Source organism: Myotis lucifugus, unplaced genomic scaffold (genome assembly GCF_000147115.1).
Source record: "Myotis lucifugus unplaced genomic scaffold, Myoluc2.0 scaffold_11, whole genome shotgun sequence".
NCBI classification, from domain to species: domain Eukaryota; kingdom Metazoa; phylum Chordata; class Mammalia; order Chiroptera; family Vespertilionidae; genus Myotis; species Myotis lucifugus.
Window position 1 is genome coordinate 4789279 of NW_005871059.1, and position 25549 is coordinate 4814827.

Here is a 25549-nt window from a genome sequence, read left to right on the forward strand (position 1 = left end):
ATCACACTAAGTCTATTAATCATCTGTCACCATGCAAACTTGTAACAATGTTATTTCCTATATTCACATTGAGCACCCATCCTCCAAAACCTTTCCTCTGGGAACCATGAGTTTACTCTGTTTCTATAAGTCTGTTTTTATTTTGTTTGTTCATTAGTTTCTTCGTTTAGATTCCACATATAAATTAAACCATACAGTATTTGTCTTCCTGGCTTATTTCATTTAGCATAATACCATTTAGATCCATCCATGTTGTTGCAAGTAGCAAGATTTCATTTTTTGTTGTTGCTGCTGAGTAATATTCCATTGTATTTATGCACCACATCTTCTTCATCCATCTATTGATGGACACGGGTTGCTTCCATATCTCGGCTATTATAAATAATGGTGACATGAACATAGGAACACATAGTCTTTTCAAATTAGTGTTTTTCATTCTTTTTGGATATATACCCAGGAGTGGAATTGCTGGGTGGTATGGTAGTTCTATTTTTAGTTCTTTTAGGAATCTCCATTGTTTTCCATAGTAGCAGTCCCACCAGCGGAGCACAAGGGTTCCCTTTTCTCCACATCCTGATCAACACTTAGTTCTTGTCTTTTTTGTAACAGCCGTTCTGACTGGTATGAGGTGGTATCTCATCTTAGTTCTGATTTGCATTTCTCTGATGATTAGTAATGGGGAACATCTTTTCATTTGTCTATTGACCATTTGTATGACTTCTTTGGAGAAGTGTCTCTTCATGTCCTCGACCCATTTTTTGCAGATCAAGGAAGACTTGAAGCCTAAGACTTTAGAGCTGAAAGATTGGGTTTTCAGCTCCTGCAGAGCCCTGCTATTGCTGGGGGCTTTAGTTTATGAGCAAAAGTGTGCTAACACTCCATTGAGAAAAATCATGGATCTAAGGTGAAATTAAGGCCAGTCTAGAAGATATGTGTTTTTTGAAGATGCCACAGATACCTTTAGGTATACTTCTAGGATCTGATATCAGACAAAAATCTCAATTGTCTACCACCAAACCCGTGTTATCGTGAGCATGTCACAAACTCTTGGCTCCTTGGTGCCTTACCTAGATAATTTCTGAATCAGATTTGCTTATTCTAAGGTCCCTTTCATTTCTAAAATTCAAATTTTTGCATATTTCTTTCTAATATTTACTCTACATCTCCTTGCTTTAAATTTACTTTCCTCTCATATTCAGTGGGAATAAAATCAGCCATTCATAATCACTGAAACATATCACAATGCCATTTTTACATCACCCAAAACACTACTATAAAACTTCTTTGAAGTAATGTTTTTGGGCTGCTTTTCATGTGCTAATTATTTTGCTAAGCACTTACAATAATTATTCCATTTGCTGAAGGTCCTGAAGCCAGAAAGTGGCAAGGCTGGGACTGACTCTAGTAGACCCTGGATCTAATGACCCCTGAGATGGAGAATCGGGGGCTGGGGGAACCACAGCAGGACTGCATGTGGAGAAACTCCGCATATGACCCTGCCTACCACCTAATACTAGTAAATCCCACCACCCTCCCTCCCACTGTGGTGGGCCACGATTACTGGTTCAGAATCTCATACTATCACCCTCAAGTACTGTTTTAGTCGGAAGTGGGGTGGAGGGAATAGGGAGAAAGCCACAACATATACATATGTAACAATCACATAAAAGCATCTAAGTACACGTCATAATGATTTATTTGAATTGTGCAGGCAGTGTGGGAAGCCTTGTTTTTTCCTTTCTTTTGAATTAGAACTCTAATTTCCCAGGCTAACCATAATGCTACAGTGCTATAAACATTTATATATCATCCATTTAAACAACGCACAGGCTGTATTCCATTCATCCAACGTAAATGATCACAAAAGAGGCCAAGGCGGAACCGCTGTGAACGCCGTAACATTTATTGAAGAATGAACATATGTCTGCAAATCACAGGGCTGCACGGGCATACATTCCATGGTTCATAATGCTGTTCCAATTAGGCTTTTCATAGTGCCTTCTCATACAATCCCTTCTCAAAACAATAACCGAAAGGGGGGAGAGTGTCGATTGTAATGGCATTTACAAAACCAAACCTGCAGCTTTCACTAGGAATGACTCTGTGCTTGGCTACTTGGATGTACACGTGTTGATTATACAGGGCCATGCACACATTTCTGTATAAGCAGAAATGTTCAATGAATAATGGCTTTACAAACCCAAAAAGGATCTGAGAATACTGTCAAGCTTGGGGAACAGGGTGACAACTGCAATGAACAATAGAATTTCTAACATTTGCCCCAATCAAATACCACCTTTCCCGTAACACATGCAACACAGCATTTCATTTTTGGAATAATAAGGGAAAATTTGTCTGACAAAGGGCATCTTACAGAATACATCTAGAAAAGACATTTGTCATCTTAAGTAACACTTAAAAAGTGCCTTCTTTTTGTTCCAATGAAAGAAATGTTGGTCAAGTTGTCAAAAACATACCACCCAGCTCATACTGTGAAATTTAACCCCCCATTTTCCTCTAAAAGTTATCTTTTAACAACGACAAATAAAACTTTATTTTTAGGAATTTAAAAATCTTAAAAGAAACATCTATTTTGATAAGTAAAAATGTTACGTTGTTCATGTTTCTAAACTACTTTTTTTTGCCTTTTAAGGAAATATCTACTATAGTGATCATGGAGTAGAAAGTTATTTTATTAGTTAATAGAAGTTAATATAAAGCTGAACAGAATTTTCTAATCAAAGAATCTGAACAGTGTAAAATATCTATGTAGGAATGTCTAATTGATGATCATCGAGGCTGCATAGAGTAAAATTAGAAATTCTAAAAGAGAAAGAAAGCCTAGTTGATTTGCTCTGCTCTGCATAATCTATTTTGTGTAATTTAATACAGCAACTCTATGGCTCTATTCTAAGCACAAGGTGTCAGCTAATCTCTTCTAAGAATTCCCTGTTACTTGGCCCTTGGTCTGAATGGAGAACTGGCGATGTAAGGTCAGGCTCTAGCTCATTGCTTGTGTGTATCTCTGGATATTATATTCAACTCTTTATTCCTTATTTATTTCAAAATTCAGAACTCTTCCACTGACATGGTGTTTTGACACCTAATTAAGTATTACTTGTACAAAGTTACATAGACCAAATATTCTGTCCAAAAGTTTAATTTTCTTGAATCTCTCTCTTTGTTATTCCTTAGCACCCAGGCAAGGGATGTGCTTCCAGCACTGAGACTCTTATGAGAACCATCTCGGTTTCTCGCAGGTGCTTCCCAGACCCTGGCACATCTGGTTTCTCTTCACATAGAAGGGTTTGCTGCTTACCGTCATCTGCTTCATATCTTGACGGAATTTAGCCCAGAAGCAGCCATTGGGGACTGCCCCTTTGCACCCCTAATTTGTAAATCAAGTCACAAAATTACAGGAAAATGCACAGATACTACTCACTAATTTGCACACCAAACTTATAAGTCTAAAGCTGTTTTAAAAAGAGGAAAATTAGCGAGATATTTTCATATGTGTCTATATGACTATCTCCCAGACTTGACAAGTGCTGGCCTCATGAATTTGTTCATTCTTTTACTCAATCAGTAAACATTTACACAACTCCTACTGCGAGGGGCCACTGTAATTTTTTCTTTTATCCTTCCTAAAAGAAAGCAAAGGGGCCTTATTCAGTGGGTTCAAGGCAGCAAGAAGAGCAGGTCAATTTATGTTTGAGTTTTCTGGTCAGTCTTGAGGTAATCTCTTTCATAGAAGAGGAAATAAAGAAGGTAACTGATAGCAAAGAAGGAAAGAGAGAGAGGCATTCAGCACCTACTATGTGCCACAAACTGATGCAAGGACTGTGTGGGTATAGGCTGCAGGACTCTTAAGCCTCTTAAGCACTACAGGAGGTATTTATTTTTCCCATTTTATGGACAAGCATAAAAGGCTGTGATGAATTTAATAATTGTTCAAGATCATTCCCCATGCTATCTACAGTTTATGTTCTTAGATCCACCACAGACAAAAAAAAAAAAAAAAAAAAGCTATGAATGTGATCTTGCTTTTGAACTAAGACCTGAGGAACTCCAAACCCAATTCTTATTGTTCTTGTTGCTTTCTCAACACCAAGGTGCTGTGAATGTCTCTGGACTGAGAAACTGCTTGAGTGCATCTGTTCTGCATTGCTGAAAAGTCCTTTGGTAATTATGCATTCCCTAGGCCAAGAAAAAAAAATGTTGAATAAAATCTTTCTCCCCCCACCCCACAAACTTTGTTTTAAAATGAACTTGAAGTAAACTTTGCCATAATCCTCCAAATTCTTCATTATGAAGTAAATGTCAGTAATTAATCTCTCTTGATGTTCTAGGAAAAACAAATTTGGATAATCCTCTAGTTTTGGTAACACTTGTCCCTCAGCTACTTCTTTTGCATAACAAAAATTTAAGGGCATCACAAATGTTAGATTCAAAAGAAAAACACTGGGGAGAAAATGACTCCTTGTAAGAGCAATTATCACCAGATACAGTTCATGGCAAGGTGACTACCTTTCTCTTACATTCTAACTCTTACCTCATCTTGATTTAATGCAAAGGAATTAATGAAATACTTCTCTGCTTCTTTTAAAGTCTTAGGTAAAAAGTTAGGTAAAAACTTAGGTAAAGTTTTAGGTAAAAAATCTTTAAAATCCATCAGCTATTTCACCGTTCTAGGTTGTGACTCTTCAATTAAGTAGAGGACTGTTATTTTCAAACCCTAATAGCCAACACACAGAGAAGACTTAAATTTGGCAAAATAACTGACCTTGGACATCACACAAATAGAAAAAAACTTGAAATGACCAGAAAGTCCCGTTTTTGGTTGCATTACATTGTACCATAATGCCCACAGTGAAAACAATAGGTTTTTCAGAAATCAGGTCCCTTTCTAGCAGCAGTTCAGCAAATGCGTGTAAATGTATGTCTGTGAAATAAATCCGCCACAGGTGCTGCACCTGGAAATGAGGTCTCCAACAGGAAGCCATTTATTATCATAATAAATTATATCTGTGACCTACAGAATCCCCTGACACACTCCTTTAAAAAGTATAGCTTGTTGCCCTGCCCAGTGCGGGTAGTCCCAGGCACCAAAAGGTCGCCAGTTCAATTCCTGGTCAGGGTACACACCCAGTTGCAGGTTTGATCCCAGGTCGGGGTGTTTGTGGGAAGCAAATGATTGATGTTCCTCTCTCATATTGCTATTTCTCTTTCCCTCTCTCTCTCCCCCTCTCCTTTCTTCTCTAAAAATCAATTTTAAAAAATATATATAGCTTATTAATTTCAAAGACTCTAGTTCACTTGAAGAACCATGATTGAAGTTTGCAGTATAATTCTTATAAAACTGCAAGCTATGTATGTTTAAAAGAAAACTTGTACAAACATTTAGAGCTTAATTTCCTGGAATTTATAGTGAAGAATGAGACTGAATTTATCTAGTATCTAAATTAATCTCTAGAAGTAGCTAAACCATGTAAACCTTAGATTTTTTTAAAGCAGTATTGTGATAAGATCACCCTTCCCTGCCTACCCATTCCTGGGGACCAGGTGCGTACCAGGAAGAAATGAATGTAGGTTTCTTTCCCTTTGAGTGTTTCCAACTCTGGAGCATCACAACGCTGCTGTAAACCGGCATCTCTTACTTCTCAGTAGCACAGGGAAGATTCGGCTCAGCTCCTCTCAGGAGCTGCCTGACTCGAGAGCTTGTTGCATGTCTATATCTCTTTTGATGACCCCCTTTTAACTAAATTTTTGGTCTTATCAACATGGTTGCATTTTCTCAGCAGAAAATAAAACTGCCAATATCCAAAGGCAAGAACAACAGGAATCAGAAAAACTCCAGAGCCATCCTAATTTCCTCCTCCCACCTCATTCTGTTCTCCATCTTGGCTGCGGTTAGACCGGGTTCTGAACTCCCACCTCCCTGCCCCCACAGACCTGAAGTCAGACACCTGGGGAGCAGGGTGAGGTGGGGTGAGGCGAGGCCCCGGAAGTGGCAGTGTCCACCGAATGAAGAAAACCAGCCACCAAGGCCCAGAGCTGGCTCTTGCTCAGTGTGTGTCAGAGCAGGACAGTCTATGGGCCCTAACACTGAACTTCAGCCAGATTAATTTTTTTTAAAAAAGTTAGAAAAAATCGGCTTCCTTTGGTGATGTGCCTTAATTAGTCAGCTTTATAAATGTACCTATATATATGAAATGAACATAGAAAGCACCTTAAAATAAGAATTCCCTCACCAAACTAGCCTATATAGAATTATATAAACATCCCAACCTATGAAAACATGGTCCCATATAAAAAGAGAAAAAAAGAGTATGTTAAAATACAAAATTAAAGCTACTATTCTCAAGTTACAGGTTAATTTCAAAATGATGTAATTACTAGCAAATGCCAGAAACCTGCTTCTTGTCTAGTGTTACACTTAAAATTAATTCCAAAAACCTTAGCCAAACTAATTTATTTTCATCAAGAGCTCATAGAATAGAGGGAAGAATCCCAAAATATGCAAAAGACTGTATCTTGCAATGATGTGTCCTTTAAAAATGAACTCAGTACTTCTTAATGTGTGATCTTTCACTGCCTCATTTCTAGCTATGTGTAGGTTAGTTACCCAGTGTACTGATTATTCCAGAATTTTTCCAAGCAAAATTTAAGCTGATGAGTATTTCCAGGGTCACCATCCATTTCCCTTTTTGAAAGAAGGTGTCCTAAATATGCCCTTTTCCAGTCTTCAGGCACCTCATCAGTCCTCCACGAGTTCTCAAAAATGATATCTAGCGGTTCTGTGATGACTTCGGCCAATTCATTAAGTACTCTAGGATGCCAGCCAATGGGACCTGTGGATTTGAACATAGGGGGGTTATTGAAGTTCTCCTTTTCCCATTCTTCCCCTAGTTCAGCATGGATTCCTGCTCCTATTTTTAAGTCATATTTATCCCTTTCTGGTTACCACTTGGACTTTTGAAAAACAGCTTTAAAGTCTGCTTTTTATCTATGCATTTTCTCTTTGAAGCTAATCAACAAAAATATATTTTCTTTTTCTCAAGCCTATTTTTCTCAAGTTTTGTTTTCAAGAGGTCTGTTTCTTTTTCCTTTTATGTTGCTTGTCAGACATAGTAACACAAAATTACATAAACTTGTAATTTGCCTTCCTAAACCACCACTCAATACTATACCTCAGCATCCTTACTAATAGAGTAACAGTCAACACACTGTGAAACCTTCTAAAGGCTACACGCCTCAGGCTCAGAGGGTGCATATCAATTAACCTGTATCTGCAAGTGCTAATTCAAAATGCACCTTCCAAAATGAAACTGATTCACAATCATCTTTTATCATAATCACACATATTATGCAGAAACAGTAACTTTTTCGCATATGCATTTTAAAAATGCATGGTTCCACAAGTGCTGGGAAGAGATTGATAAGGATTTCTTCCGAAGCAGCATTTAGTAGAATCCATCCTTGTGTGGTCATCTGTGTCAGTGTTCTGGGATTGAGATTACACTAATTATCGGCAAACTCTGATAGGTGTTGACCATTTTAACCCCTTCACTGTCACAATGATTCCTCTGCAATCGAAAGACAGCAACAGATTACAGCTCCCTGCCCATCTGTCACAGCCATGCCCCGTGCCAAGACACCCTGACAGCTCTGAAATGGACAAAGGAGAGGAAGGAAGGAGAGTACGAAGGAAGAGAGGACACCTGAGTCTTTCCCAAGATTCTGACAGGACAGGCAAATTGTGCTGGTAGATTCAACTGTGCGCTTGTTGGGTTTTTGTTTTTGTTTTTAATTGGAAAAGCTTTTGGGAAAGGTGGAACCAATTTTGCTTTCTTTTGTTTTGTTTTTCTAGTCTGCATCTCTCCTACCTGCCCCCAGTTTTGTGCTTTACAGAAATAACTCATATTCCAGGCATCATTACAAAGATTCTTTTAAAAAACAACTGTATACATTTCTCGAGGGTACAACAATTTGTTTGAGCACATGCCATTTTCACCTCTGCTCAGAAAGCCACCTGCTGATGGCAATATGTTAACTAATATGTCATCATTAATTAGTTTGGATAACATTATCCAGCAATTGCATCTATATGGCAAGTATTACTAACCATGCACAGAAAGTTTCTTTCTCCAGAGAATCAAGCTATTTTCAGGTGTGTTTTTTTTTCTGTAATACTAAGTAATAATTTATTATTAACTAATATATTCAAGTAGTCACTCAAAGAAACCACAGCTAAGCCAATACATCTATTAAAATTACCTCCTGTTACACACTTTGAAAAAGTGATGTTCAATCTTCACAAAACTAAGGGGTTTTTTGGTGGGGAGTGAGGGCAAGTTCAGCTTACTATAAAGAAAGCAAAACTGTTTGGTTTTGAATGCTCTAATAATGAATAAATGAAAAGATATTACCAAACTCTATAGTTACTCTAGAGTGCAAGATAACTCGCTATTTCTATCAGAAAAAAAAACAGCAACAGAAAGAGCCACTATTTCCAACATCAGCAGTTACTAAGGGCAAGAACAGGATCACCAAGGGAGGAGGCAGAATCGTGAGGACATTCTTATTAACATAAAAGATGCTCAGATGTCACCATGCTAGATATAGCTCTGCCTGAAGCCAGGAAGATGGCCTCGCCTACCATTAAAGGTCACTTTATTCTAGGAACCTATAAAAATAAAGAAAAATGCCTTTGGACCGGTTATCAGCCAGCAAGTGTAGACACACCCTCCACACTGAACTTATCTAAAGATGAGGACCATGGAGTCCTTCACAAATCTAGCATCAAGTTTACAGCCTCAGAAACCTCACGTCTTTGACTCAACAAAAACAAATTGCATTCATTAAACAAGCCCAGCCTTGCAAGTTACTGTTTTTCATTCTTTGGGGGAGATGGTGGGAGGCAGACAAACAGGATTTCCGCGGTTGGGCCATGGAGCGTTTCGAGAGGCGAGAGCAGTCACAGAGAACAGTAATTAGCCGGGCACATGTTGCTTCATGACCATAGAAACGCTGGTAATTTCCCTGTTACACACGGTCCCCCTTGCTCTGGCAGCTCACATGCACTGGGACAGCCCTGCTCCTACTAGGTCCCATTCCTGTCGAGTGGGATAGGAATGAGCAGATGCTTAAAATTCCGACCAACTTGAAGGAGATAACTGATGAAAATAAGTCTTCTGGGCACACAGGCACAGGTAGTCCAGCCTCGTTTCCCACAGCCGCTCCCCTCAGCACACATTATTCATATTTCAATCCCCCCTAAATTATCTGGCATACTCCCAGAAAAAGTTCTCCCACAAAGAAAAAAGTTCTTTCTTCATGCCACAAACAGCAATAATAAGTCTATTTTTATGTGTGTATAGTCTTCTCTGGATGTAGTAGGAGGTTGACATAAAAATCATGAGAGCAATGGCCTCAAATCTGGTCCTTTCTCAAACTTCATGAAAGCCGACCTCTGGAACAATAAACAGCAAGTTCTACTTTTGGCTCTGTTAATGCTCCTGAAGTTTTGCTATTTTTATAGCCAGAGTTTGTAAATGAATGCCAGCAGTTTGTAATGTTATCTCCCTATTTCTAGGAAACATTACTGAACGGTCTATACTCCAGCTGACCTAATTCTCCCCTTACCTGCCTTGGAGACTTCTCTCAATCACAGAGTTCTTGTGTTAGGGCCGTACAAATCTAATTCTTGGGCTGAACTGTGTGACTTTCTCAGTCTAATTTGTTTTGGGCTATTATGGGGGATGGGAAGGGTGGGAGGAAAGCTCTCATTTCATAGATATTTGGCAATTCTCCTAATCCATGTTACAGTTCCAAACAGAGAAACAGGACGGGGCAGACAACGTTATTTAATGAATAAAGAAACGGCAATTCTATAGCTAAAAATTAAGATTTCTGAGGTTACATTTTTTTCTCCATTTATTATTTTGATTTTTAACTGGTTTCAAATATGTAACTCCTTTTAGCTTGTGATTTGCCCCTAATTAAAGGCAATCAGAATTATATGGGGCTAACCCATTTAGAAGTTATTTCTCTATTGTGATATTATTCTAAGGCTGTAGCTCCATTGCAGATACAGAACCAACAAACATAAATTCTCCACATTTGGTTGCTGGGATAAAAAATAAAACTGGTGCTTGGCAGGCCTGGCTCAGCTGTTGAGTGTCCACCTCTGAACCAGGAGGTAACAGTTCGATTCCTGGTCAGGGCACATGCCTGGGTTTAGAGCTCCATCCCCAGTGTGGGGCATGCAGGAGGCAGTCAATCTATGATTCTCTCTCATTATTGATGTTTCTATCTCTCTCCTTCTCCCTTCCTCTCTGAAATCAATAAAAATATATTTTTTAAAAAGTAAAAAATAAATAAAACTGGTGACTATACAGTGACAGTCCATGCAATTTCTTTACAATTGGGGGCAAATGTCTTGTAGGAAAAAAATTAATTAGGAATGACAGTACAAATGTTCCCTCCTCTACTCCTAGATGGCAAAAAAGGGGCACTAAGCTGAACCTCTGGGTGCGTGGTGACAGGATATGTTTCCTCCTCATGACTTTCTCAAGTTGAGTTGACCAACATTCAGCACAAGGCCTATCATTATGGGATCAAGGAAGGTTGGGAATCTGCTTAGAGAGAGGGAGCTTCAATACAGCCTCATTTTAATTGTAAACTCCTCCAAGGGCAGAAACTACATTTTATACTTCTTTATGTCTCCCGCGGGGACATTATAGATAACGTCACACACTACTATTGCTGGTTGATTGATTTGTCCGCACTACAATTTTTACATAGAATTTCTCAGCAATCTAAGATCCTATTGGGACATTTTAGACAAGCAAGTCAGATAGACATATAAATTCTTTTGCCTATACATCGGAGAAAAAGTTATCAATATATGTACACTAAACCCACATGTATCTTAATGGCCATCTTTCAATTCCATAAAGGCCTCAGAGGGCTTATGTATTACTTGGCCCAAGTAAAAACCCTCAGAGGGTTTTTTCTCAGCTGCTGTACTGGGGAGGCCCTGGCTGCCTCCCAGACCCCAACAGGCTGGAGGATGCCTTATGTTAGATAGCTAGCTGGATGCAGGTCCTTTGTTCTGCTAGAGGAATCTCAAGGGTAGATTTCTTAGGGACTCTATAGACTAGAAAAATGTTTAACTTCCTCCAGAATAATCTACATATGTACTTTTTTTTTATCCTCACCCAAGGATTTTTTTTCCCATTGATATTTAGAGAGTGGAAGGGAAGAGGGAAGAGGAGAGCAAAAGGAGACAGAGAAATATCTATATGAGAGAGACACATCCATCGATTGGTTGCCTCTTGCATGAACTGACCAGGGACAGGGAATAAACCCAAAACCCAGGTACCTGCCCTGACCAGGCATCAAATCCAAGACCCTTCAGTGCTTGGGCTGATGTTCTAACCAGTTAGCAACCCAGGCCAGGGCTACATATATACTTTTTTTTTTTTTTTACTTTACACATAAATACCCAAATGCTATGCACATATTATGGACCAACATCCTATCTTCATCTATGGTGTGTCCTTGGCAAATACTGACTTACTACCTACTTCCTGGAACAAAGTAAGTGGGTTTTAATAAAGGCACAGCTTCTCCCTACCTCCACGCAACCCACATGGTTCTAATCTTCACTCAGGACTTATCCACAGGTTTTCAGCAAATGCAAAGTTTACTGGAGAAGCTGGAAATTTTCCTACCTGCTTATCATTCAGAAAATTCTCAGGAACAAATTCAGGGGTTCAAAGATAAAAGCCCCTTTGCTTATGCTATCCTCAGGGCATTAACTGATTTTATAATTCTTCCCAACTAAACAGCTATGTAAATCCGTTTTCTTAAAAGCATTTTGTTATAATCATCACTGAGTACGCTGAACCTGCTAAATTCCCACACAGGGGTTGTGGCCTGCACGTGGTGGCAAGCTCTGGGAGACCAGGCTCTCAGAGGCCAGGCCTCCTCACTGCCATGCAGTGACAGCCGTGTCTTATCTCTACCAGGAAGATTAACTGTTGGGATTTCTAGACTGTGCTTTCAATAATTTTTTAATAATTAACAGCTTGTCACGACATGAAGCTGGGGCTAGGTCACTACTCTTTCCAGAAGTTTAAAGTACAATTAAGGAGACAAAATGGTAGCTGGTGGGGCCAGTGATTGCGGGAACAAAGAGGGAATGTATAGAAGGAGCGGAAGGACTCTATGAAGAGAGACTAAGTGCAAGACAATAAAGGGATAATTATGAACATAATTATTACTTGGGCCAAGAGGAAATATGATGGGAGGGATTAGTAATTCCTCATCTGAAATAGAGGCAAAGAAGAGCAGATGGGCGAAGATGTCAACACATTTTGAGATGAAGGAGAGAGGGAGGGAGGAGGGGAGGGAGTTCATTACAGGGGATTTCTGGTTCTCAGTAATGACGGAGCCAAGGCTATTTGAAGAAGAGTTGTTGAGAGGTGCAGGTTGGGAGTGGTGGACGGAGTCTGAAATAGCCACTAAGGGAAGTTGCATGGAGTCACTCTGACAGCTGCAAGAGGGCAGATTCAGCTGGATTGGACTGTGTGGAATTACAGTGATATGGATTTTAGAATTCCCCTGTATTATGCTTCAGTGTCTCTAAATACCACCCCAAATAGTGATTAAGACAGACATAGGCCTATAAATGTGTAACACAAATCCAGATCCAAGATAATGATAAATGCTAGAGCATTCTGAACATCAGGGTTCTGTTCTCCATTGCAACTCTTTAATAAAATATATTTGATAAGTCTTTTGACGAAAAAGTCCTATTGATGACGGCTCGGGCTACTATAACAGAATACCACAGACTGGGTGAATTATAAACAACAGAAACTCATTTCTCATATTTCTGGAGGCTGGAGAGTCCAAGATCAAAGTGTCCACAGATTCAGTGTCTGAGGAGGGCCTCTTCCTGGTTCATGGATACCATCTTTTTGAGGTGTCTTCACATGGCAGAAGGAAGCTCTCTGGGGCCTCTTTTCTAAGGGCACTAATCCCATTCATGAGGGCTCCACCCTCATGACCTAATCAACTCCCAAAGGCCCCACCCCTAAATACCATCACAATAAGGATTAGGTTTCACCCTAGGAGTTTGGGGAGGACACAAACATTTAGTCTATAGCAATGTTTGTCTCTAAATATGGCTCATTGGCTGCTCACTTAAAGTTCTCATCTCTCTGTCCTTCCCTGTATCCTTCTGTCTCTCTCTCATCTACCTACTCACAGTAAAACCATCCATTATTAGGTATTAGTGGACTTTGAAATCACCATTAACACTAACTCTTATTATGACTATCATCAATAAACTTGCCACTAACTGTGCATTTATAGTGCATATTGTGATTGTCATTACCTGCCTAACCTGGCAAGAGTAAAAACTACTAATATTTATTGAGTGACATCTCTCTGCATCAGGCACTGTGCTGAGAACATTGTATATTTTTATACGTAATCCCCTTACTTCTCACAAGTCAATGTAATGTCTATCATGAAACCCAGTTTTATAGATGAGAAATCTGAGACTTTCAAGTGCAGATAACCTGACAGAGTGCTTGTGTCCAACAGCAAAGTCCAACCTTATAAAAGTGTGTCTGCACTCCCAATCATTTTTGACTGGGAACATAGTACTTTTGTTATAGCAGCCCTCAGAAACTGATACAGATCTCTTTCATATAAATACATCATTTCTCAAATGCTCTTAGGAATATTTTTAATCACCTCATTTTGTTTTTATTCAGAATATTAAATGTGAAAAATGATTACTTAGATATACCATAATATTTAATGTAATTCATAATGTATAAGAAAAATTTTGACTATCACCTATTAAATTAATGGTGCAAACTGTTTAAATTAATTATGTAAGAAAAATAGAACTTAAAAAATACATTAAAACTATTCACTGTGTTTATACATGGACTCCATGTATATTAAAATGCAGAATGACATTTAACTATGTACCACAACATCAAAAATAGAAAATCGGCATGTGAAAGAATTGTTTTTCTTTTGCTTAATATCCACTTTATTATTTATTATTTACTTAAATATTTATGACTTGTTTTAAATTGCAAGACAAGAGAGGTTTCAGTGACTATTTACAAGCATTTTTCTACAAATAACACACTAGACATGTGGATATTTTTATTTCCAATAAATTAGGGATAAATATAACTGCCAGTATTTTCCTGTTTTGATATCAGTTACTGAAGAATGAGGAAGAGTTTAATATGCAGTGTAGGTGTATTTGAGCTCTGTGAGGGTTTCATTTTAAAGAAGAAAATATTTAAATAATTTCTATTGAGTTATTTAAAGATATATAATTAAACAGTCACTATTCCCAACCTGGACAACTTTTTTTTTTTTTTTTTTTAGAAAGAACATTTCTTTTTTTAAAAAATATATTTTATTGATTTTTTACAGAGAGGAAGGGAGTGGGATAGAGAGTTAGAAACATCGATCAGTTGCCTCCTGCACACTCCCTACTGGGGATGTGCCCACAACCAAGGTACATGCCCTTTACCGGAATTGAACCTGGGACCCTTGAGTCTGCAGGGTGACGCTCTATCCACTGAGCCAAACCAGTTAGGGCCCTGGACAACTTTTAAAACTCCTCTGACAGCTCAGAAACCTCCAGCTGGCAAACACTTCACTATCCTATTTTAGTGTTCTCAAACTTTCAGAGAACACTAAAAGCTTTAAGGATCCCAAAGAGCTTCTGTTTATGTGGGTTATAACTATTGATATTTACTATATTTGAAATTACAACTAAGAAAGGTTTAAAATATTAAATTCATTTAAAATATAAAATATTGAATGCCTTATACGTCAACATAATAACATATCTTTATGTAAAATAAATATATTCCCCTCCTAAAGAATTAATAAGAAGGATGGCATTGTTTTGCATTTTTGCATATCTCTTTACTTGATAGACAACTGGATTTTCACATCATTCACATTTGTTCTATGGCAATATGTTTTTTTAGATGAAATATATGAAAAAAATCTGTCCTCCACAGATGTATCACTTTAAAAAAGAAAATATTTTAATAGCTTTTTAAAAGAGGTAATTGTAGATATGCTTTTTGATACCATGACAAAACTTGACAACAGATAGTGTCTTAAAAGTCAGCTGCAATGTGAAATCTGAATCCATACCAATGAGCTTTTTATTCTCTACTACATAAAAACCATTGGTCCATCTTCCATTCTTAATGGATCTCTTCCCATCATGATTTGGTAACATCATGCATTGGTCATTTGAAAAATATTGGGTTCCTGAGTTATGCAGACCTTCCGAATGTTAATCCATTATTCAATGTAAAAAAAGAATGTTGATTAATATCACCATCCCTCTGATCAAAGAAAGCCTTCAAGTCTATTACTGAGTAACTGTCAAGCTCACTGTGGCAAATACAAATTTTCCAAAAATATAATTTTTACTTAAATATTTAAATTTTATTTTAACAAACATTGTCAATTGTTTTTCTTGAAATATTAGGTCCACTTTACTCATCTTTGAGAAATTATCTGCCAAATGCCCAAGTCTAACTATGGCTTGTTCTTCAGTTGTTCTTTCAAGTGAAAATGATGTTCCATGAATAAAGCTGCTAATTCAGCTAGCAACTCAAACAATAGCAGAGGTGGTTTGCAAGGAGACAAGGTACACACACACTTCCATTTGCAACAGAAGTCTTTATGAGTAGTTCCATTTTATGGCACAGAATATTTTTTTTAAAAACCTACGCAAAGGTTGAACTTTAATAAACTTACTAATTTCCACTACTTCATCAAGGATATTTTTAGGACAGTGGCTCTTGTTGGCATGCGAACAGATGAAGACTACAATAGGTGCTAATATGGTTTGGTGCCACTGCCTTGATTGGCACTCACGTGCCAGCACTTTCAACCACTGTTGCTTTTGTGCTCCCAGTGCAAGTGTCCACAAGGTGAAAAGGGCAAATAATGTCACAGCATTGCTATGAAACAATTATTACCACGCAGACCCCCTAAAAGGATCTCTGAGACCCCCAAAGATGTGAGGACCACACTTTGAGAACCCTTGCTCTACATCACTTCTAGATGGAGAGTCAAGGTAGAGGTCTCAAAATCAGCACCAGCAAGCCTCAGATCAACTCATTAGTCTGCAATATAAGTATATGCTTTGAAACGAGAGCTCTTCCTAACAATTGCTCTGTATTCACCCTCCTGCCCCCCTCCCATCTGGCTCTGCCCCATGCAAACTCTGGAGGCTTCAAGCCATGAAGGTGAGTTGATTTTCTTCACCTGTCTGGTGAGAGGGGTTGCAAAGACAGCTGAGCTGGCCAGGAAAAAATACTTCTCTAAGGGATTCTACTTGCCAACCTTGACAATAACAACAGCTTTTGAAATGACTTGGGCAATTCTGGGAACAGCTAGCCTGCAGCATCAATATAATCCTTGGTCCAGTCCCAGCTTCTCAATCACTGGAGCAGGGCCTCCACTGGGCCTTGACTTCACCTGCCAAATTAGAATGGGCAGGGAAGCAAAACTATGACCATATCCTCTTCAGCAATTCCTTGGAAAGCACATTTGCATGTTTATTGGCAGCCAGAGTGAAGGACTATCTAGAGTGTCTATGTTGTTTTCTATCATTCCACTTCTTCTCTGGTTTTGGCAGGGGAAGGAGGGGCACTTTCAAATGTCTCAGGAAAGTATGTAACATGCTCTGACACCATCATTCTGGGATTCAAGGACCCATAGCTAATTCCTTTAAAGGCACAGTACCTATAAAGTCATCAGAATAATCCTCAAGATACTGGTATTGTCCAAATGAACTCTGAGGACATGTAAATGGATTACCTGAAGCAGAAAAATAGGCAAATAGGACTGAGACCCATTATACACTGGAGGTCTTTACCACACATACTTGCTACTATGAAGTGACAGTTCTACAAGGTTTGGGAGCAAAGCCCAGATCAAAGGGCACTGCAGTTACACCAGGGTAGCCTAATGTCACAGTGTCCAGAGTAAGCTCAGGGTAATGTGTGTGTGTGTGTGTGTGTGTGTGTGTGTGTGTGTGTGATGTTAGGGCAGGGTGGGAAGTGGAGGACATGTAGGGTATATACTATCTCAATCGAAACCAGCCTATCCTCCAGGTATTCCTCAGCAGTCACTGAATCCCTTCCTGCCAGGAGAGAAACAAAGTCCCCTGCGCAAGCAGTACAGAGATCCCTGCTCAGACTGGAATGAAACCCAGTTTCCTTCTTCTTGGATGGGTAGCCTTGAGCACATTACTTAACCTAATGGCTCTATACTTCAGTTTCCCATCTAAAAAATGGAACCAACAATTGTACCTACATCTCTCACAGTGCTGTTTTGAGGATTAAACCAGTTAATAGTCATAAAACTGTTTAGGACAATATCTGGCACAGTGTACGTCTATATATATAAAGTATCCAGATGTTTGTTCTAAGCTCTTCCTCATAAAAGGCATGGAATTCTATTGCCTGGTTAAGTCACTGAGTGACATAAACCCACCCTGTAAAAGGCATGGATATGTAGTCGCATCTCCCGGACAAAACATAACAAATGTGTGGCAGCATTAAGTTAGTCTTCCACAAAAGTTATTAGAATAAATCATGAATGTGTATGCTTTAAGCACTGTCTAGCCATTAACTTTTAAGAACTTCACTTAGCTTTGTGAAGCATATCCTATAGAACATAACCACCCTAGTAGCAGTTCTCAGTTTGTTCAAGCATGAAAACCTCTTTAATTCTTTAAAAACATAGACCCTCCCCACATGTGCATGTGTGTGCATGCACACACATGTTAAAGAAAATGTAACTTTACTATTCTATTTCTCTTACTTTCCTGCTACCCTTGGATCGAGAAAAAGTCTTGCTTTAAAAGTGACCAAGAACTTAAGAACACCTTCAAGTAAATGTATACAAAACATTATCTATTAGATATCCACTCACAGTGGTTGGTACCAAATAGTTTCCAGGACCCTCCTGTTAATTCCTTGAGGGTCCATGCTCCTCGAATTAGGAGCCACTTTCCCAGAGGAAGAGAATCATCAGAAGCTAAAATCGCATTCTTGAAGAAATTCAAAAACATTCAAATAAAGACTGGCTCACCAAGTGAAAAATCAGACCCCAGCGTCCCGACTTCAATAGAACACTGAGTGGTCATAGCTACATGCTTGCACTGGTTAGTGTATGCCAGCCAAGAAGACCTCAGAGCAGTACTTCAAGAAGCTAAAGGCCCACATTTTTTTCTGTCTTCAATCAGAATAGCCGTCTTTCCTCTCCACACAATCTTCCAGTTGGGCCTTACAATGTGTCATTGTTTTCTCCTTCAGGAACCGACCCACTACAGCAATGATGTCAAACAGGGAAACTGATAATCCCATGCAGTTTCTGCGGGAACCACGCCTGGTTCCAGAGATACGAAGGACCCCAATTTCCTGGAACTAACACAGATCCATGGAAACATCCACAAGCAAAAACACAGAAGCTCAATGGATTGGATATTTTTCAGAAATTCAAAACCAGCATAACAAGGGATTTTAACCCCCCTTCCGTTGACACGAGTGTCTCCTGTATGACATAGCAATTCCAATAGCTGGCTTTTGTCTCTCAGATAAAATAGAATTTAAAATGGTACATACATCTGCTGAAATCACATTTAGAAACAAGTTCCTCAATTCTTTCCTTCTGTTTTTCTCATTCCCTTTGAGAACAAATGTAAAATAACCGTCCACATTATTGCATTTTACTATCACTTTAAAGGAGAAGTTGTTTTTATTTCAGGACATACGGTAATGTGCAAAGTCATGCTATTTCACACTACATTATATTCACAGATTATGCAAGTTAAATAAAGACACCTTGCTGATTTCTTAATATAGATTCAGCTAAGATTAGTTATGCATCTGCCACCTTAACATTCAGATTGGGGGTGGGGTGCGGGAAAAAGCCTTAGTTAAAAATCACACTTGCATTGTGAGTGCTTAGAATTTTGTGGCTCGTTTAAGAGCATCACAATCAAGAATATAATTATGTTAAAAAACACACACGATATCTTCTTATAAATTGCATCCCCTTCAATTTCTTTCCCTGCCCCCCCCCCAAGTGGATCATTTTCCTTAACATCTGTGGACTTTTTTGACCTATGAAACAGGAGTTTGGTTAGATGATCTTAAGACACCCTCCAGTTCTATCATGCTGTGATTTTAAGATTTCTAGGGAACAGACTGACAAGGAGGCAGAGAAGAAACAGAGCCAAGATGCTATGGGAACTGAACCAATTCAGTTCCTAAACAAGGCATCTCCCATGATGCCTGACAAACGTCCCACATGGCACTGTCAGTGGACTGGCAGCTCAGAGCTCAAGGGCAACAAGGTGCCATAGAACTACAGGTCTACCACAACCTCAGTTGTGCTGTAACAAGGAAACATTTGCTGAACAACAGGCTATCCAACACATCACTAAATCTTGAAAACATGAGCTCCTCCCAACCAACAACTGTGGACCAAAACTAATGACAGATTAATCTGTGTGCGTGGGAGGGGGGAGGCCTTATTTTTGGATCAGCAAATCTAACAATAACTTCCAGGCTGAGTGGCAAAGTGTTTATGCTTGCAAGTTTCTATAAATGCACAGTGTAATTCTTTCCGCTGCCGAATTATGTAAATAATTCATTCTGGTGGTGGATAATGCTCCGATTGGATCATTTAAATGAGGTTCCAACTGGTGACAGTCATGTTCCCCCACCAAGCAGAGCCTGAGACAAGGATTTATGTACAGGCGGATTATGTAGGGGTTGGGGAGAGTAAAAGAAACCAGGGAAAGCCAACACGCGGATGTTTATGGAGTTTGCCACTTGGTGATATGCTGTTCAATTTTGCAAGACTTTCGCCGGAGCCTTAAGAAATTCATCTCAGAACTGCATGTAAGAGAAGAAAGAGGGAAACATTTATACCTCAGCATCTATTACCCATTTGTCAAGATATGCCTCCTGGGTGTCAATCTCCCTGCACTTCCTATTTACACATGTGTGAGTGCCTAGTCAGCTACCATAGGAGTGTATGACAAAATCAGAGGTGTATTTGGACATAAAGCAAAAGGCAGGGGCTTCAGCCAGTGAGCTGTCAGGCTGTGAGTTGAAGCCTGTGCGGAATTGCTTGCTTATCAGTGGCTGGAATAGTTTAAGGCCAAGATGATTTAAACCAGTGCACACAAGTATCAGGCATGTGTATTAGTCAGGATGGGCCAGTTACACTGCAGTAACAAATGACCCCACCATTTCAATGCCTTACAACAACAAAGGTTTTATTTTTCTCTCGTGCTATAAATCCAATGTGGGTCTATTATAGTTCTGTGCCAGTTTATTCACTCCAGGACCAAAGGGGACAAAATAGTCTCAGTCAAGAACATTGCCAGTCATTGTGACTTCAGGGAAAGGATTAAATTTGTGAACCACTCGTAATTTTGTAAAGCTTCTGCTTGGAAGAGATCTACATCACCGTTCTCACCTTTCATTGACCAAAGCATGCCATGTGTCTACTAGTTCAAAGGGCAGGGACATAGAACCCCACAGGGAGGCGCCATGAGGACGAGTGATTTAGAGCCCATTAATCCAATCTATCATACCATGCCTTCATTTTCATGGGAGAAAAACCAAGGGTTACTGTATATTACAAAGCCTTTGAAAGAAAATTCATCCTCTCTCCTCACCAATCCCAGCCACCCTCTCTTCCCCTATCCACATCTAATTGTTGTTGTAAAAAGAAATCTTTCCTTTCAAATATGTATTTGGGCGAAATTACAGGTTCCACTAAACAAAATCTTTCTTTCTAACTTATCCTGGGCAGAAACACATACAGGAGGCAGAATTCTAAGAATGAGCCCAACCCCTTCTCTTTTGAGAATAGATGGAACCTATTAATAATATATGATGGGATGGCATTCTTGTGACTACGTTAAATTATGTGACAAAAAAAAAACAACAAAACAAAACAGATTCTTTGGGTTGGCCTAATCTAATTTAATCCTTTAAAAGCATAGTGTTTCTTGGGCTAGAAGACAAGTCAGTGAGATTGGGAGCATGAGAAGGACTTGACCCACGTTCCTGGTTAGGAGATGGAGGGGCTACATGAGGAGGAATTCAGTCAGCTTCGGGATGCAGGCAGTGGCCCACAGCTAACAGCCAACAAAGAAATGGGGGCCTCAGATCTACAGCTCTCAGGACCTGGATTCTCCCAAAGCCTATATGAGCTTTGAAGCAGATTCTTCCCCAAACCCTCCACATCTGAAACCAGGCTGACTTTGGCCTTATAAGACCTTGAACAGAAAACCCAGTCCAGCTTGCCTACAATATTGACCTACTGAACTATGAGATAATAAATGGGTGTTATTTTTTGCCATTACGTTCACGGTAATTTGTCATGCAGCAACAGAAAACTAATCCAACACATAACCAGACTTATCGGCTGAAGTGTTCTGTTAAACAGCTAAATAATGACTCTTTCCAACCTTCAGAATGTGTGACATTAATTCTAATGAAAGGAAAGGACTTCCCAGGAGGAATAAGGGAGGAGGGTCAGTGATGGAAAAGCAGGACCCACGGTGGGACAGACTGACCGGAAGCACTGTGGCATTTACCTGCCCAGTGGCTGTGTGATGCCTGCGTGTGGCCGCCAAACTCACTAAAGGAAAGAAAGAGGCAAAGTGACCAGGATAAACTAAGAGTTGCCAAGTCACAAGTGAGAGGAATTTGGGCACAACCAACTGATTTTCTTTCCAATTCTTGGTATATAGGTTGGAACAGAGAGGGGAGATTATAAAATTGTTTAAAAGATGTCATGCCTCTTGGCATTTTCCCAATTATAAATTCACATGATTACATGCAGAGAGTGCAGAAGCATTTATGTACTGCAGTAGAGGAAACACTGGGTGTTCACCTAATTCCCTTTTATTTCCTTTTCCTTGGCACCAAGGAAGACTGTAGTTCTCAAGCTCCCCTAGAAATTGGTTGGGGAGATTTGATGAAGTTCTGGCCAATGGAATGTAAGTAGAAATAATAGAAGTCATTTGCAGGCCATGCTCTTAAAAAACATCCTGAGCTGATCTGCGGTTCTCTTGTCCCAGAAGAGGCGATGTGTTTAGGTGACAGGACCCTAGATGGAGGGAGCCTCGATCTCTGAGTCACTGGATGGAAGAAAGCCTCTACCGACATACACTGGACTTTGCAGGAGCCAGAAATAAGTATTTGTTTATTGAGGTTGTGAGATCAGAGTGGGGGGAGGGAGGTGTGTGTGGGGGGGGAGGGGGCTGGGGGGTGGTATATTCTTATTACAGCATAGCTTAATAATTCTATCTTATCCTGAATAATATACATATGGTTTCTCATTTGATTTGATTTGACAGGTTTAGGCAGAATTTCTGTATCTGTGACTTTTTTGAATTTAGTATAACATTCAAGCATCACATAAGAACATTAACACAGTAATTAAATTTGAATATCAAATTTAATTACTGTTACAGGAATTCACATTCTTACACATCTGATATTTACACTGGATTTCTGTCTTACATAAAACAACGAGGAGATATAAATCTTAAAATACACACATACACACCTATATCTATATAAATTTACACATACATACATATTAATAATAGGAATAATGACAAACTAAAGTTACTGCAATGCCATTTTAAAGTGTACTTATCAGTAACTTCATCCCCGTCCCCATCACCCTGACTTTCAAATCACAAAAAGGGTCTAACTCCCTGATCTGTTGAGCTTAATTTAAGCAATGCCAACCTGGAACAAGGACAAATTTAAAATGAAAACTAGCATTTGTTTAACACAGAGAAGGACTCACAATAAGAAGTAAAATTATTTTCCTGAATATTCAGAAAAGATGTTAACTATTTATAAACCAGGCCGTCTAACCCAATCACCCATTTTTCCATTTATCTGAAATGAATTTCCAAAGCCCTAAGAAGAGACAAAGGCTAATACGTATCTTTAATGTACAAGATTATAATTAACCTAATGTCTGTTTCAAATTTACTATTATCTATTAAAGAATAAATTATTTTACAGCCTTCTAATGTAGCTCTTAAGCTTTAAATCACTGACCATAACTAATAAGCAGCTTAATAGCAAGAATACCCTAAATAGAGCCACAGATCGCAATTTCCACTAAGCGTGAATCATCATCATTTTTAGCGCAAAGGCAATAGTGGATCTCTGTAATTACTGGCTGCATTTGGAATCACTTTTATTATTCCTGCACTGGCCCCATTTTAAAAAATCCAAAACAATGAACTGCATATAAAACTGGGCTTAGGATACCCTACAAAGTCTAATTGAAATCCATAAATTTTCTACTAGTATTCAGAATTATCTTGTTGCCAAAGAATTTCAGCTATTCAGAATTACCTTTGAAAGCACTTGCTTTGTCGAGAGCAATAAAGAGCATTTCACACTGCCAACTTTGGGGAGTGGATTCTGGAGCAAAATTATGTGGCTGGTTTCCTATTCATTCAGGATGTTACATCTCTACAGTAAACTGTTAATATGCAAAAAATAAATACAATGGAAAAGTCAAATTGAATATACCACCCATGAAGACTATTAAAATAGTACATATCTTTCCAAATCTCTCCCACACCCACCTGCACCCAGTGGATGTATTTCGGACCACAGCAGACCCTGCAACATCAGTATTAAATCTCCTTACTAAAAATGACAAAGGTGTGTCACCCAATTTACAAAAAAGGAACCATGAAAACTTTCTTACTTGTGTCTATGAGAACTGAACACAGGATGAGCCCTCCAAGCCATTCTAAGGAATGGCAATGCTATGAACATAACTTCCTGTGTACATTTAATAGTGAATGATTTAATAACTGCCTCTTAAAAATATTCTGTAATCACTGGAGTTCACATGAGCGTATCTATGTAAAGTATGTATTACATCACATGGCTGAGCATGCAGTGTAATCATCCTATTAAAATCAAAGTTTCTATATACTTACTATGACTAATTTGCCTGATGTCCACAACGGAGGCTACGACTGTGAAACCAACAATCTATAATAATAAAAGGGTAATATGCTAATTAGACCAGACAAAGCCGGGGCCAGAGGTAAGCCGGTGCCGACAGCCAGGGGAAGGAAGGCCTACTCTTGCACAAATTTTCATACATCGGGCCTCTATTTTTCTTATAATAAGACTGTGCCACTATAAGAAGTCTTTTTATAAGTTAAATGCATTATAAATTTCTAGTCACTGTAAAATGGCACCTTAAGGGCATTAGTGTCCTGTGAGTATCTTTATAATTTTAAATGTATCTTTTCTACTATCTTTAAAAAGAGTGCCCTGCTCTCCTTGGAACTTGCTTTCCTACTCTCCACGTCTGCTTGTGTTTTACAGTCTCCTGGATTGCCTCCACTTCTCCCAGCCCAGATCCAGACCGGACTCAAATGCCATTCTGTAGGCTATAAATTCCCAGATCAGCCCATCCTGAAGAATTCATTCTCCTTATTTTAAACTCTTGGTTCATTTAAAATCTATCGCGATTTTCCATCTTCACTGCCTTAGTTATCACTTACCTTATACATTTAATATTTCACAAATTTCTGTCTTTTCTTATCAACCACTAGAAGTTCATCAAGAGAGGCCATAGATATGTATTGGAAGTATTAAAAAAAATTGACCATAATTCTAAATACTTAACATTTGCATAATTTTAGAACTCAAGTTATTTAGACCTAAATATTGTATATTTTGATCATTATATCCAATGTGGCTCCAAGCAATTTAAGCACACAAACACCGACACAAAGACTCCGTACATTCTTTAAAAATTAAATTTTTGTATGCCTGTAGAAGTTCAGTTAAATTATAGAATTCTGACTTTGTTACCATTAGAATTTTCCGCAGCAGCGGAGTCATATCTGCCATGGTGCTCTCATGTGGAATTGTCAAAACGTACATGCATTTAAGCAAATCAATACTAGCAAAGGCCAAGTGGCATATCTTTCAACAGAGAAAAAGAATTTTGCAGCTAGAAGGAATGTGACTTCAAATCATGCTTTTGTCATTTTATGATCTCAGGACTTTGGGTTAGCGGTTTAAAAAACCAGGATGAGGAAGTAGGGTTAGAATGACACCAGATCAGTGATTCTCAATCCATGATCCTCAGAGTTACCCAGGCTTTGAGGGTGGGGGGGTAGGGGGGCTCCTATTCCTTGCCCCAAGAACTCATACACACAAGCTACTTTTGACAATCTTTTTGGCTTTGGGATTTCTTATGAGATTTTGCCTCAAAAAGGGTTCTACAAGAAAAACACACACAAAACATTGCAAATCCCAGTCCTTTCACCTCTGACATGGCACATTTCTACAAATGCTCTCATTTCATAAAGCAGAAAACTCAGGCTGGAAAGGTGAAGGGCTTGCCTCCCTCAGAGCCCAAATCTAAAGTAGCC

The 25549-nt window shown here is 38.9% G+C and overlaps 1 protein-coding gene across 1 annotated transcript in view; it reads right to left on the reverse strand.

Annotated features, from left to right (window-relative positions):
• Positions 1–4080: 4080 nt before the first annotated feature.
• SAMD5 (sterile alpha motif domain containing 5) overlaps positions 4081–25549 on the reverse strand; it is a 41753-nt gene continuing 20284 nt past the window's right edge. Inside the window, 1 exon segment of the mRNA XM_006084381.3 lies at positions 4081–6851. Coding sequence (XP_006084443.1) covers positions 6789–6851 — 63 coding nt within the window. The 3' untranslated portion in view covers positions 4081–6788.